The 14855-nt window shown below is 52.4% G+C and overlaps 1 protein-coding gene across 1 annotated transcript; it reads right to left on the bottom strand.

The window, feature by feature from the left end:
- Positions 1 to 7290: 7290 nt before the first annotated feature.
- Positions 7291 to 14137, bottom strand: FATE1 (fetal and adult testis expressed 1). The gene is made up of 5 exons (XM_045537521.1): positions 13971 to 14137; positions 12826 to 12953; positions 8576 to 8682; positions 8158 to 8236; positions 7291 to 7422 (listed from the first exon to the last, which is right to left on the bottom strand). The coding sequence occupies exons 1-5, from the start codon at positions 14074 to 14076 to the stop codon at positions 7291 to 7293; spliced, it is 552 nt and encodes a 183-aa protein (XP_045393477.1). The 5' UTR covers positions 14077 to 14137.
- Positions 14138 to 14855: the final 718 nt, after the last annotated feature.

The raw sequence follows: 14855 nt of genomic DNA, 5'->3' as shown, positions 1-14855 counted from the left end.
TTCTCAGGTCTCAGGGTGCCAGGAAATTTTTTTTTATATTTTTTGATAAATTCTAATATTGTATATGATGTCTATAATTGGGAGGGGATTGTAGGGCTATTTACTTTAAGTCTTAAAATTTTTCAAAAAATTTAAAAGCCAATCCAGCCATCCTGATTTCAGGTTCAAGTTAATACCAGGTCAAGCCAAACCTTTTCCACTGTGACTGGGAAGGGATCTCATCCATGGTTGACAGCCTAGAGCATCAGATTACAAGTCTTAGCCAGAAACTAGTCCACCAGAGAGTTAATATCAGATATTTCCCATTGCAGTGGAAAAGGTCCTGGCGGCAGGCAGAGAATGGTGCCAAGGGCAGGGCCATACACATCATGGGTGGCAGGGTGGCAGGGCAGGCAGGCAGGGAAGCAGGGAGGTAGGTGGCAGACAGGAACAGGGAGGACTGAGAGGAAGCAGCTAGAACCTGGCGATCTAGGGTCTAAGCACTTGACACAAGTGACTTCATTTAATCCCCACGACAATCTGGCAAAGCTGAAGTGATTACTGTCCCCATTGCACAGATACACACCAAGCAATCTGGCTCCAAAAGCACACGCGGCCAGCTCGGAAGGCAGCTAGAGCCAGGAGAGTTCGGGTCAGAACAACAGGAGAAGCGGCAGGCTCTTGGGCCGACTTCGGAGTGTGGAGCTGACACTGCTGTGACCACTTGTGCCTGGGCCTAGGAGGAACAGCTAGAGGGGCCCGCTGTGGGAAGGAGGGCTTCAGGAGCCACCTGCCTATCACCTTTGGCTCTCATCGGCCTCCTTGAGGTCAGGTTCCAGCCTATCACTTTCACAAAATACTAATAGATACTTGAGAACTATTTGTTGAGTAAAATCTCCAGCAGGACACAGGGGAGGTGGGGCTTTGCCCAACAGGCCTGGTGAGCTGGCGGGATTCATCACTGCTTTGACAAGGGACAGGAGCCTCTAATGTGGACACCACTGTGTCAGAAACTCTTCACAGCCAGGCTGCTTTAGCCAAGGGAGGCTTCATTTCTTTATGGACAAAGACGGAACTGGGGCAGCACACCTGGCATCAGCCACACACTGTCCACACCCCAGGGAGGCTGGCCCTAGGAGGCCACCCAGGACAGGCTGGACCCTGGCAATTGTAGCTCACCCCCCTAAACCCTCCTGTCCTCACTGGGAAACCCCTCTTGAGCTCCACATCCCCAGATGTCCCTGTGCCATCTCTATCCCCCAGGCCCACCATGTCCCAAACTGACATGACCTCCTGCCCCTCGGCCCCAGCTCCTCCGTCCCCAATGCTTTATCTCAAGAAGGGCACATTTTCCCTACACGTGCTCAATTCAGAAACCTAAGAGTCATCCTTGATACCTCCCACCTGGTCCCCAAATCTTGTTGGTTCTACTGCAGAAATGTGTTTCCAGCACCTTCTTCCCCATGGGTCCTGACTGCTGCTGCCCTGGGCCTTGTCCAGATGCTGTCACAACCTTCTGATGCACTGTTTCTCCACCTCGGGATCCCTGGCTCTCCCAGGCCTCTGCCTTCCACACCACCACGGTGAGTTCAACAGGACCACACCTGGGCCCATCTGTCCCTGCCTCTTCTAAAACTCATGGACGGAAAACCTCACTCCACAAATAAACTTTGTAAGGACAGGGACTTGTGTGTTTCGTTTAGTCATTAATCCTCAGAGCCTAGCCCAGTGGCGAGCACATCATAGGTGCTTGATACGTGTTTGGCAAGTGAGTGAGCTAACTACCTGACTGGCTCGGCACTTCCCAAACCCGCGCCTTGTTTCACATTCGCTTTCCCCACTTTATTTGTAGCACAGACTTATCAGCCCCTGACAAGGAACTATGAATTTATTTGCTTATTGTCTGTCCCCACTGGATGGCCACCTCCACGTGAGCAGGGACCACGTGTGTGTTGTTTCCTGCTGAGTCCCAGGATTAAAGAGAAAGTTAGGTATCTGTTGAATGGAGCAGGGACCATCTGCATAATAAACTCTAGGCTCCGCACCTGGGCATTCAAACCCCTTCAGCCTCATCTCCTGTGGGGCCACTTCATGGTGGAGCTTGGTGGGGATGTGGCCAGGGCTGGTCCTGGCAGTTCTGTGGCCACCGTGACACCTGAGGACCAACCAGGTACACACTCCATCTGCCACAGGCGAGGCTCAACTTGGAGCCCATGTATGTGCCCAGTCCAGCACCAGCGTCCCTCCCTCTGGAGAACTCAGCTGCTGATGAGTGGTGTTAGGGGTCAGTTGGAAGGGGCCCAGCTGTGGAGAAAGAGGGGCCTGGGGGCCCAGGGACCCAGCTGCTGGCAGGACGTCTAGAGATGAGGCTGCCACCAAATGAGTTTTCTCTCACAGCCACGGTCAGATGCAGCCTACGTCTGCTGGACTGGACGCCAGCTGAGACAGAAGGCGAGCTCAGCTGCATGGCCAAAACTGGGAGCTGCCCCACCCTGCCTGAGGCCAGGGAGAAGCTGGAAGAGGCCCAGAGGATCCCATGCCCCTGGGAGCCTGTCCCTGCCCCAGGCCTGCTGCCTGGATCCAGAATCTTCCCTCAGCCAGAAGTTTCAAGGGCTTGGCTGCAGATGCATTTGCCCAGATGGCCGAGGGGCAGGCTCCCAAAGCCTGAGGGGCCTGAAGTGGGTGCTCCCCTCCAAGGAACTCCTGAGGAAGCCACGGTGAAGCTCGAAGGGCCAAAAGCAAAGGCTACAATCCCAGCGGGGTTTCTGGGAGAGGCCCACATAGCCCCTGACCTTGACCTCCATGGCTCCTCATGTGCAGAGTGCCGTGGAGCTCCGAGTGGCACACTCCCCAAGCCCTGAAGCTGGGAGACCCAGAAATGCTCTGCACCGAACAGGCAGTGGTAAGGCCCACAGCTACCCACCCCCACCAACCCTGGCCAGGTGGCCCCTTGGCCCCTCTGCCACCTCCTTGCCACTGTCCTAGGGGAGGACGAAGGCTCAGGTGCCTCAGGGCAAGCTGCCTCCACCCTCCTAGAGCCCCAAGCAATTCATTTGGCTGCTTTGACTGGGGACAGGTTCCCCACAAAGGCCACTTTCCTCAGCTCCCTAGCAGGCCATGCTCATGAGGGCCCAGGTCAAGCCCTGCTCTAGGGCCTGCAAACTTTCATGGGGTCCAGCTCTGAACCTTGTGGAGGCCACCAACCCGTGGTCACAGGAAAGCTTCAGCCCCAGGTCAGTGCCTTTCCTTACCAATCAGACGGCTTCAGAGGCAAGGGGTCTCCTGGCCACAGTCAGCATCCGTGGGTCCTTCAGCACAGCCTCCAATCAGAGACAAGCCCTTGGGGGCTCATCATCACCTGAAGCCAGCAGAGACCTCCTGCTGCTTCTGTCCCCAGGCCAGGGGAGTTCTTGAGCCCCTGTGACTCAGCTGGCAGCTTCCAGTCAGAAAGCCGCCCCACCCTGCTCAAGGCCAGCAGGAGAAGCTGGCAGAGGCCCAGAGGAGCTCATGCCCAGGGCATCACCTGCCAACTGGACAAGCTGTCCTGCCTACGGGCCCCGTACACCCCGGGCTGTCAGCAGGCAAGCAGAGGATGCCGGGCTGCCTGGCTGTGGAAACTGCTCACCTGCCCAGATCCAGGAGCCAGCCTCTCCCAAGCTCCCCAAGGAGCCCTCCCTTGCGTGAAGTGTGCTCAGGGCTTTGTGCCTGGGGACTCAGAGCTGCCAGCTCACGGCCCCCATGCACCTGCCTCCAGGCCATGGCACAGTCCCGGCCAGCCCACCTGACCAGAGGGCAAGCTGGGGAGCAATCTGGGAGAGAGAAGAGGGACCTGGGCTGGGGCTGGCCTGAGAGGGGAAATCAATTCCTTCCCCTCCATGGTCCCCTGGACTTGGCCCTGGAGAGAGGCTGGGGTTGGGAAGAAGAGGGCAAGGGCCTTGGGGCAGTGAGCCTTCAGCTCCTTTGTAAAAGGCTGCTCCCAAGTACACCAGAGACCGCCATGCACCCTCAGGGCCCCTCCCCACGTCCCCGCTTCCCCTTCTCACCTTCCCCCAGCCACTGGGAAGCACACCTGGGCCGGAAGAACTGGAATATTGAGTTTCAGCTTTTGCTCAGGGCTGGAGAAGGACTGGGAGGCCAGCTCAGTGGGGCAGGGCACAGCATGACCAGGGGCACAGCCAGCTGGGAAGACAGGCCCCTCCCTCAGGGGCTGTTGGGGGAGGCTTCAATGCCATCCTGTGCACAAAGCCTGGGGTGCAAAATCTGCGTGTAACAGTGTGGGTGTCTGCAAAGATGCACACCAAGCCCACCATGGGAGTTGCTCTGTGGAGGGCTTGGCACTGGGGTCAAGGATCTGTGTTAGCTACACCTGAAGTGTTTGCCTTTTTTGGGAGAATGCATTCAGGCATGACTTATGTTATTACATATTTTGAAAAAGTGATATGTATGGCACATAGTAGGTGTGCTGTGGCAAGCGGTGGTTAGAATTGACTCACTTAGATAGGGAAGGCTTTCCTACAGAGGGCATGCCCTAAAGGCCAGATGGGGATGACCAAGGCCAGACTTGCTCTCTGGGGACCCTGGTCAGAGGCCATCGTGCCAGCCCTTTATGTCCACTGGGTGCTAGGGATGCAGAGGCAATGGAAACTAGCCCTGTCCTCAAGAAGCTACTGACCCGTGGGGGACTGATTGTGTACCCCTCTAATACCAAGCCTGAGCAGCCAATGGGAAGTTTCACAGACTAGCAATAAGCAAAATGCCAAAAGAGTCCCTTTCCCCAACCCCCTTTCCCCACAGCACCCTGCTTCTCCATGGGGAAGTTAATGGCTTGTTGGGAGAAGGATTGGGCTCAGGAGGAAGTGTCTGGGCAGTGCAAGGACAGCTTATGAGGGACATAGAATCAGAAAAGCACATACTCCAGGTGGGTCGGAGCCAGAGGGCTGGGCAGGGGTGCTAACCTGCCCCCCTGAGCCTCCCTGGGTCTCCCAGGGGCTGGAGGATCAGAAAAGTATGGCAGAGATGCCAGCCCCCACAATTTATCCCTGTGCCCCTGAAGGAACTCCGCAGAGGGGCCCAGCATGAGCAGCTCTGGCTCCGATTCCTCTCAGGAGTTCTCTGAGGCCTTCTTGGTGGGACAGGGAGTTATGGAAATGGAGCAGGAACTAGCCCCCAGCCTCGCCAGGAGCCAGCCAAGTGTCCACACGGCAGGGCAGGGCGGAGGTGCAGCCAGGCCCAGCCAAGGGCTCTGGGCAAGCTCACCTAGCTCAAGAGGTGTTCCTCCAGGGGCCACCACCACACTGTTTGTTTGCAACTCAACTAAATTGCTCCCAAGGGTGAACCTTTGTTTCACAACATATTTTCAACCAGACTTTTTCCGCAAACATGTCCTTGTCTGCGCAGGCACATGCACACCTGGTCCCACAGGGCAGACCCGACCCCGCTCGGCTGCAATCTCCTCCCCCTCTGAGCTTCCCTGCACAGCCTGACAGTGTGAGGGCTGCCCCATGGCAGCTTTAGCTCCTGGCCCCTCTCTCAGCTCGGCTTGCCTTCCATGGTTTGAACAGGTAGGCTGCTCTGTCTCCCAGCTTCCCTGAGTACTCCTCTGCATCTTGGGCCCCAGTCTGTCCTGCGGCTGCAGGGAGGGAAGGGGTGGCCTGCAAGGTGATTCCCAGGACTCCAGGGCCCATCTGGAGGGGACAGGTAATGCTGCCGGTTCTCCCTGACCCTCTTGGCTCTCTTGGTGAGAAGCACTTATGTCTGGGTGCTGCTGGCTCCCTGTTCTGTAGAGGGGCTTCCTCTGACACCTCATTACCCTCAGTGCTCTGGGACAGACAGAGAATCTCCCAACTCTTTCTTCACCAAGTGTCCTTGTCTCTGCTTTCAGCAGGGCCAGGTTCCAGGGGCCACGTGCATGGGGTCCCACAGGGCTGACAGGAGGCCCTGCCTCCTTACCTCAGACATACTGCAGGCTCCAGAGTGCCAGGAGTGGAGGAACCCCCTGATTGCATAGAGCCCCGCTGGGGGCCAGAGAGGGGTGAGGCAGGGATAGAGCAAACTCTAGGACTCAAGCTCTCCCCTCCACCCTCCCTCCCCGACAACACACACACACACATTCATTTATTGCATGCCTAGTGACTAACATACTCTCCCACCTTTACCGATGGAGAACCCTTGACAGATTTGGACGATTGCGGAAGGTCCACTTACCCACAAAAGCCAAAAGTTCTGGGCCCCTGGCCCCAGAGTGAGGTGTATTGATCCCTTGGTCCCAGAGAAAGGGCCAGCAGGTCTTCTGCCCTGTGCTCAGGCCCCCAAGTGGCAGGCAGCACTCCCAAATTCTCAGGCTCAGTCCCACACCTGTCTGAGGTGTGTCATGGGGCTGTGGCCCCAGGGCATGTGTGCATAGGGCGGCAGTGTATGTGCAGCTCCTGTTCAGCCTCAGGAATGAGTCAGGACCTCACCCCCAGCAAGTCTGTAGGAGGCTAGGACTTAGAAGAACCCAGACCCAGTCCTGTTCCCGTCTTTCTGGATGACCCCAGGGACAAGTTTCCCCTCTCTGGAACTCCATTTCTCCTCCAGGAGATTTCCTCCGATTGAGTCCCCACAGCATCTGGCCCAGATGTGCTCTGCAGAGCCACTCCCCACAGGCACTCACTGGCACAACCCCAACAGGAAGGACTTTGCAAAGGTCCCCCCAGGACGCCCTCTGCCTGGGCTGAGGGCACTGGGGGGGCAGATGAGGGAGTGGAGGGGACCAGGGCCCCTGAAGTGATGGCAGAAGCCTAGTCCCAGTCACAGGGCCTTTGTCCAGAGAGGCTGTTCCCCAGTGCACTCCACCCTTACTGCTGCCGCAAATTTGTCTTTGACACAAGAACCTTGACACCAAGTTTTGCTGCTATCATTGAACTTTTATTGAGCATGTTCTCTATGCAGAGCCTTGCAAGTAATGTGTAAGCAGACGAGGGAGGAAGACAGAGCCAAACCCCTGACCACAGAGGATGGAACAGAAGGGGTACTGAGATCACAGAGACGAGGCAGCGCCTGACACTGGTGTTACTGTGGGGACCAGATGCTGCTCTCCTCGCCCTCGACAAGGGCAGCAGCTCAGCCCCTTTTGACCTCCTCCACCTTCCCAGCAACTGGGACCTCCCCACGGAGTGACCTGACCTCCCCAGGCAAGGGGCCTAAACAGAGTTGGAAAATGGCCCTGGGGCTGCTGGGAGATGGGAGGAGGGTGGGCAAGGGTGGCCCAGGGACAGAAGGAAAAAAGGGAAGGAGGGAGGGCTCTAGCAACAGCGTAGCGGCAGCGAAGCTTCACTGGCGCATCCACAGCCACAGGTTGACGGTGCAGGCCGACACCAGCATGGTGAAGAACAGAACATCCCGGCGACGCCAGGCGGTGCTCTGGTCCTCCAGGGCGCGCAAACGCCCAGTGATCACACTCAGCTGCAGAGGGACCAAAAGCAGGGCTGGTGAGCAAGGCTCCTGGCAGGAAGTCCACAGCAGGGCAGTGGGAGAAAGTGTAAAACTAAAGCAGGAAGGGGCTTTGCTGTCTATGGAGGGCCCAAGTGCCCCTGAGTGGGAAGCGGGGCCGGAGGGGGGGGGAGGGGGGCTGGGCCCACAAGACCATTGCACAGCTTCCTTGTCCCCTCCCTTGGTGTTCACTCCAGTTCCCTGAAGCCAGCCTGTCCCAGCTCTGCCGGGGGAGCCAAGGAAGGAGGGCTCTTCGATGGTGGGGTGGGCTGGCGTGGGGGCAGCAGCAGAACCAGAGTGAGGGCCCAGGATGCAGTGACACTCAGGAGCCAGAGAGGGCCACCTGGGCAGATGCCCCTCCATGCCCAGGTCCCCTGGGGTCTCTTCCTGAGAAGCCCTGGACTTGATTAGGGCAAAGGCAACACCTCTCTCAGACCTCTTGGTACCACTGTCTTTGGACACACTGCTCTTACCCTATGCCTCCTCCTTTTCTCATCTGCCATTCCCTCCCAGCATCTCAGGGATAGCATATGCTTGAGGTTGAGCATCAAGATGGGATGCCAGAGCTATGGGGACTGGGAGGAGGAGGAAGGGAGCCTCCTTACCTCCAGTGCTCCAGGGTAAGATGGCCTCAAACAGGCGGTCAAGGCCCGCCCACTACAAGGCACTGTGGTTTTGCCTCCACCCACTCGAGGGGTCCCTGCTCACCTGTCTTCTCATGACTTCCATCTCCAGCCCATTGAGCTCTTCCAGGCCAATCTCCGCCACCATGTCTGCCTCTGGGTTGCTAGGAAAAATGAAAAGACAAAAGATCAGACCTATTGGTGGTCCCAGGCAGGGCCTAGCAGAACACACAGGACGGCCATGTGAGCAAGCAGGTAAGGTCAGGGGCATCTCAGACAGTGACTCTATTAGCCTCCAGTCCTTCCCTTCCATGGAAGAGAGGACTCAGGGCCTAAGGGCTGGAAGCCACCCCACCCACCACAGCCACAGAGCACTCAGGGGCCCCGCATGGGCAGGAAGCCAGGGCACCCAGGCCCCTTCCTGGTCAGTCTGCTCACCAGCCCCTCTGCCCCATTCTGGGCTCTCCCCGAGCAGCCAGGGCCCACCAGGCTCCAGCTCTTACCGCTCATACTGTAATTTCATGCCTTGGAAGCTGCCAGGATACTCCTGGGAATGGAGATCACCATGGCCTTGATCTCGGGGCATCCTGGGCACCTGCAGGTGGGGCCCCTAAGAAAGAAGGGGAGAGTCAAAGTAGCCTGCTCAGTCCACCCGAGCAGCTTCCCCACAGTGTGCCCAGAACCCGTGGTGCACCCCTGGGGAGTCACATGGCACCTGATCCTCTGGAATCCAGGGCTGGCAGCCTCAGAGCACTAGGAGAGCCTTGGAACCCCATAAACTGGCTGTCTGCCGCCACCCTACCTACACATGTTCCTCAGTAGCTCTTGACCATCCAGGCTGCATGGAAGGAACAGCAGTGACAAGGGTCCCTGTCCTCTGCAGGAATTTTCACATGCAGACATCAGCTGAGAGGCCAAGCAACCTACTGGAGACTGTGAAACTTCACCTGGCAGCCAGGGAAACTGGGGCCTGGTGAGGTGCCTTCACTTCCCTAGGATGCAAGGTCAGTGTCCATCCGAGCTAAGGAGAGAACCCTGGCTACTGGGAAACAATGACCTTCTCTGGGTGAGCCCAAACATCCCTGTGGCTTTCATTTTTATCCATCTGCTAATGACTCCCCAGACTGTATGTCTCTGGCCCAGAGCTCTTGGGCCAGGGGTGTCTGATGCCTTTGAAGAGCCAATGTGGAGGAGAGGAACAGAATGTGACTTTCGGTGCCAGACCTGCCTGGTTCAAATCATAGCTGTAGGTTTCCAGTTCAGGATTAAATATTTCACGTGCTGCTTGTTTAACTTACCACATGCCAGGGACCATGCCATCCTCTAATCCTTTACCAATAGCAAGTCACTGAATCCTCATCATGCCCCTGTGAAACTGGTATTACTATTACCCCAGTTTGAAAGATGGGGAAACTGAAACACAGAGAGGTTAAGTAACTTGCCCACGTCACACAGCTGGTAAGTAGCATAGCAGTATTTTGAATCCAGGACATTTTGCTCCAGAGTTTACACTCAACCATTATGCCAGGATGTCTCTCACATTCAAAATTCCTTCCTCTTAAGACTCCTTAGGTGTCACTGAAGACAGTAAAATCACACAAACCCGTAAGAAAGAAGACGCTAGGAGAGGCATCAACAAATGAAAGAACTCAACAAAACTGTGGAATTCTGAAAAGCAGGGCTGGAGGAAGCCAGACAGTGAAGCAGCCTCAGCATGGATGGGGGCAGATAGGGCTCAGCTGACCCTATCAGCAGCACCCAGAGAGGACCCAGACCTGGAGGCTACAGGGACAATTGGGGGTGGGGTCTCAAGAATGGGGCAGAAAATGGGGACATTAACTGAAGATCAGTGCATGAAACAGTCATCTACCCTTCTCACTCCACCTGGCTGGCAGCCAGGCACTTTACCCTCAAGCCAAAACCTGAACCAAATGAATAAGAAATCTGGAGTGGTAATGACACAAAATAAAACCCTCCTCATTCTGGCATTTTCAGGGTGCCCTGCATGACAGCTGGTTCCTCACCCATTCTCGTTGCTTAAGTATAGCCTCCCTTTGACCTGCCTGACCATGACATGCAGAGCTCTGGGCTAGCCCTTCTATTAGCCTCATTCTTAGAAATGAACAGACCAGTGAAGCTCACCTGTCACCCGAGAAAGATCTGCAGTTCTGTTCTGTTCCTAAGTAACAACATTAAGCTGAAGGTGGAACAATGTCTGTATAAAGGATTTTCATAGGAACTCTGTCAGCATGCTCCATTGGTTGCAATAATGCAAAGTTACTCTTTCTCGAAAAGAGCACACAGATACTGGTGTATATCACAGTTTTAATATTTTCTCTTCTTAAGATACTTCAAAAATGGCATTAAAAAGACAGCGTGTCTTAGGGAGATCCCAGGATTATAAAGAAGAATTTGATCAAGAATTTCTCCTAGTACAATTTTCAGACCATCTTTTGATTCTCCTATAGCTTGGAATCATTACAAAACATTTTTGAGAGGTTTGAAGGCAAAATAAGGATGACTGGCTGGTGGCTGGCTTTTGTTTGTTTCTTTCTTTGAGATAACACAGTCTGTTGCTAACACACCAATAAAATAAGAATTAATTTAACAACAACACCTTCAAGTTGGTGATACCATTTATTGTGATCACCCGCAATAAGACTGGTCTAACTGTTTGAAAGCAGTAATTTGTCTTGTTGTTTTTTCATTTTTAATTTTAGGAACTCTATTTGGAGTTGTATACATTGTAAAACATAAGAGTTTTATATATACGTGATTGAGGTTAGGAAAATCTATGAGCTGCAGTGAGAACCAACTTCCCTCTGTTAATCCTTTCAAAAGCATTATTTTTATTTTCATGTACTTTTTAAGGCACACTACTTTTTTTCCAAGTCAGCAGGATAGTGTTATTAATTTTTCTTGTCTTTGCATATTGTGGTTCTCCCACTGGCAGTTCCATGAATTATTTTATTCAGAAATAAATATATGAATGAATAAATAAATAGAATTTAAAAATTAGATTTAATTCTAAATTTCTAAATTTAATTTCTAAATTCAATATAATGTCTCTATTTTTAAATAGTCCAGTCCTCTAATCTTCAGAATTAACTTTAATTAATCCAGAGGTCATATGCCCCCCTTAGTCTCAGGGGCGTGAGTGGCTTCCTGGAGCCAGACCTCCCAGGGCAGCTTTATTTGGATACAGGAAGCCAACTCGATATTTCTGACTTATTTTTATTCCCAGGAGTTCTCTAACCTGGAAGCTCTTTTTCTCATTAATCACTGGGGGCAATCATTTCAGCATTTATTGTAATACATTCCCTAGAACAGTCAAGTCTCCCTCCCTCTCAAACATTATTGCCTTTTCTCAGTAACTTTTGTAACAGTCTAACCACCATTTTCTAAGGTTTCCTTCCACCTCCCAAATGGCTGTCTTTTCCCTCTGCAACAATATGGCCACCATTTTTCTAGAAAATTCCCTCACCCACAGTGAATGTAGCTTAAAGAATTGGCTACTGAACTGTGGGTCTCAGGTGATTTCCTAGAGCAGTCATGTCTCCCTCCCTCTCTAACTTTGTTGCCTTTTCCCAGTAAACTTTGCAACAATACAACTACCATTTTTCTAAAACTTTCTCTCATCCACAATGAAAGTAGCTTAAAGGATTGGCTACAGAATAAATATGAAACTCACAGAATTCCCTGTAACAGTCAGGTCTCCGTCATCTCTAACCTGGTTGCCTTTTTCCAGAAACCTTTGCAAATGTATTGCAATCATGTTTCTAAAACTTTCCCTCACGCACTGCAAATGTAGCTTAAAGGATTGGCTACAGAACTGTGGGACTTATGTGATTCCCTAGAACAGTCAAATCTCCTTTCTCCTTCAAAATGGCTGCCTTTTCCCAGTATTCTTTGCAATAGTATAGCCACCATTTGTTCTAGAACATTCCCTCACCCATATTGAATGTAGCTTGAAAGATTGACTATAAAATGGTCAGATTCACTTGATTGGCTTTCCTAACAGCCAGGGAGCATAGGAGCCTTACCCACCTATATATATATATATATATATATATATATATACACACACACACATATATATATATACATATATATATACACACACACACCACAGACACACATTTATATGTAATTTTAAATAAAGTAGGAAAGTGTCATTTCACAACTAGAGTTTTACAGAGCCAAGTATGAATGTACTTCCAAAGCAATATGTGCTGTAGACATTTTGGACTACCAAGGTTGAACTCCCAGTGGCCTAGTACTGTGGCTCATGCTTATAATTCCAGGACTTTAGGAGGCTGAGGTGGGAGGATTGCTTGAGGCTAGGAGTTCAAGACCAGCCTGGGCAATATAGCAAGCGACCCTGTCTCTACAAAAAATTTAAAAATTAGCCAGGCATGGTGGCATGCATCTGTAGTCCTAGCTACTTGGGAAACTGAGGCAAAAGCATTGCTTGAGCCCAGGAGTTCAAGGTTCAGTTAGCTATGATCATGCCACCGCACTCCAGCCTGGGTGACAGAGAGAGACCTCTTAAAAAAAAAAAAAAAAAACAGATGTCCCTGACCTTTCACTGGACCTCCCTGCCCTCATTTGCATGCTTGGCAAACAGGAGCTTCCTCCTTCCCCCAAGTCAACTTCTGGCCCTGCTCAACCTGCCATGATCAGGCTGTAGCCCCTACAGCCAATATTCCCAATGCCAACCTGTCCACCATGTACCAAGAACTCCATACAGTACCATTTTCTTGGGCCGGGTGGCAGTCATATTCCAAATTAGTTGGGCTGCAGCAGAGCCAGCAGACTTTGGTTCCAACTTCTGTCGCTTCTGGGAGGCACCCAGGGACCGAGATCCACGCTCCATCATTTCTAGAGAGAAGAACGGAGGCCCCAGAAATACTCATAGAAGTTGTGCCAGGGATTTCTGGGCACAAGACACACCAGAAAGAAGACAAGGTCCCCAAACTTCTTAGGAATCACTCAGCACCCATTCACCACTGCCCATTGCCTGATCCCAGGCCTGCTTGTTCATCTGCGCAACAATTCAGTAAGTATTCACTGAGGGTCGAGCTGTAGGCTAGGTTACTGGAGAGAGCAATGACCAAGAGACAAGATCCCAACCATCAAGGAACTGATCATCTGTTTGTGTATCTGGGGCCAGGCAGGACAGTTGCAAAGCAGAAAATAATCTATCAGTACAAATTCAGACAGATGGAAAAGTTGGAGACAACCCTGAGGCAGATAAATGAATGAGACAAAGGGCCCAGCCATGGGAAATTGAGGCAAAGAGCATTCCAGACAGAGGGAAGAGTGAGTGAAAGGGTGTGAGGAAGAAGTAGGCTTGGGGCATTATAAGAACGAACATAAATGCAGTATGGAGTGGGTCGCCTTTATGGGCTATAGAAAAGGTATTTTCTGTGTAGGTCATATGGCATTGCTGAGGCATTGCTGAGGTGACCCTGATAGGATTTTGTAGATCATGGAATTTGGATTTTACTCCTAAGGGTAGGAGAAGGCACTAGAGGATTGAGAGACAGAATTGATCTGATTAATCGTATAAATTAAGCCCTCTAAATATTTTGCAATAGACACAGTGGTGGCTTAGACAAGGAGGAGACAAAAGAATCACACATGTTGTTCCCACCCATGGGCTACAAAATGCTCACATCATCTATCCCTTTCCCTCACCTCCCCTGTCACCCAACCCACAAATACTCAAAGGCCCAGACACACACACATGCCTACACATACATGTAAACATATACCTGCATACATTTGAGCATCTGCTCAGGCACACATGCGCCTTCTCCAACACCCACATGCCCAGGTGTAGACACATGTCTACATGGTTGGCTTTAGCCAAGGGACATTTCAGGGGATCCTCACCTGCTATCACCAGTTGCTCTTGGCTTTGTCCTTGACTTCCAGTACCCAGTTCTTTGGCCATGGACATTTCCATCTCCTCCTTGATGCTAGGGGGGCCTCCTGCCATCACAGCCAGTTGTTCACTTGTAAGCTCTGGCTAAGGATGTGCAGGGTGCAGGCACAGCAGAGACACTTGGAAAATCACCTTTTCAAGGCGCAGGAGCTCAAGGATGATATATATTCGGCTATGGGGGTGGAGCCAGACTCCCTCTCCGGGCTCAGGCCTTGGACTCAGCACCTTTTGTTCCTGTTGTATCTTGTTGGCTTGTCCATGGCCTTCTCCCCTGCTACTGTGTAAGCAACTTAGGAAAAGAGATACAGCTCAGAGCTTTTGCCCATGAGAAATGCTTTGACTTGCAGATCCCTGGACTTAGCCTGTTGGGGGGCAGGCAGGGTCCATTCTCCATTGTATCTAGGGAGAGGCAGGAACTGGCACAAAGACCAAGAGCCAGACAGTGGCCAAAGCAGGGTTAGGTCCCAGGCCTGTCATGGCTTCTGCAAGCTCAGCTCTGGCCCATAATTCAGGCCACACCACCCCATCAGAAGGGATTCTCTGCAAAGCACATCCTGCCTCCCCCAATCCGGAGTCCCCAGGCAGGGAGGTGGCCTTTTTCGACCTGAGTCAGCCTGGCAGGAACCCTGAGAACCAAGGGAGGGAAGGGTGGGAAAGGAGGGACCTGCCTGCAGCCACTGGAACCCCCAGTTCTCCCTCAGCTTCCCTACTGATTCAACCACTGTGGTGGGCAGGTTCAGGTGTCACGTGGGCCAGGCCCTAGTCTAACTCATTTCTTTTGAACGCAGCCCAGCACCTGATCATGAACATTTTGGGTGTCTAGAGCTTTTCAT

The sequence above is a fragment of the Lemur catta genome, chromosome X (assembly GCF_020740605.2).
Source record: "Lemur catta isolate mLemCat1 chromosome X, mLemCat1.pri, whole genome shotgun sequence".
In the NCBI taxonomy this organism is placed as follows: domain Eukaryota; kingdom Metazoa; phylum Chordata; class Mammalia; order Primates; family Lemuridae; genus Lemur; species Lemur catta.
The sequence above is the reverse complement of the archived record's forward strand: the minus strand, read 5'-3'. Positions and strand labels throughout refer to the sequence as shown.

Bases quoted from the DNA above. Each gene is read 5' to 3' on its own strand.
- FATE1 (XM_045537521.1), bottom strand. From the start codon at position 14,076: ATGGCAGGAGGCCCCCCTAGCATCAAGGAGGAGATGGAAATGTCCATG. The intron at 12,954-13,970 runs GTGAGGATCCCC...TCTTCTCTCTAG, and splicing joins AGAGCAACTGGTGATAGCAG to AAATGATGGAGCGTGGATCT. The intron at 8,683-12,825 runs GTACTGTATGGA...CTTCTTTCTTAG, and splicing joins CCACCCGGCCCAAGAAAATG to GGGCCCCACCTGCAGGTGCC.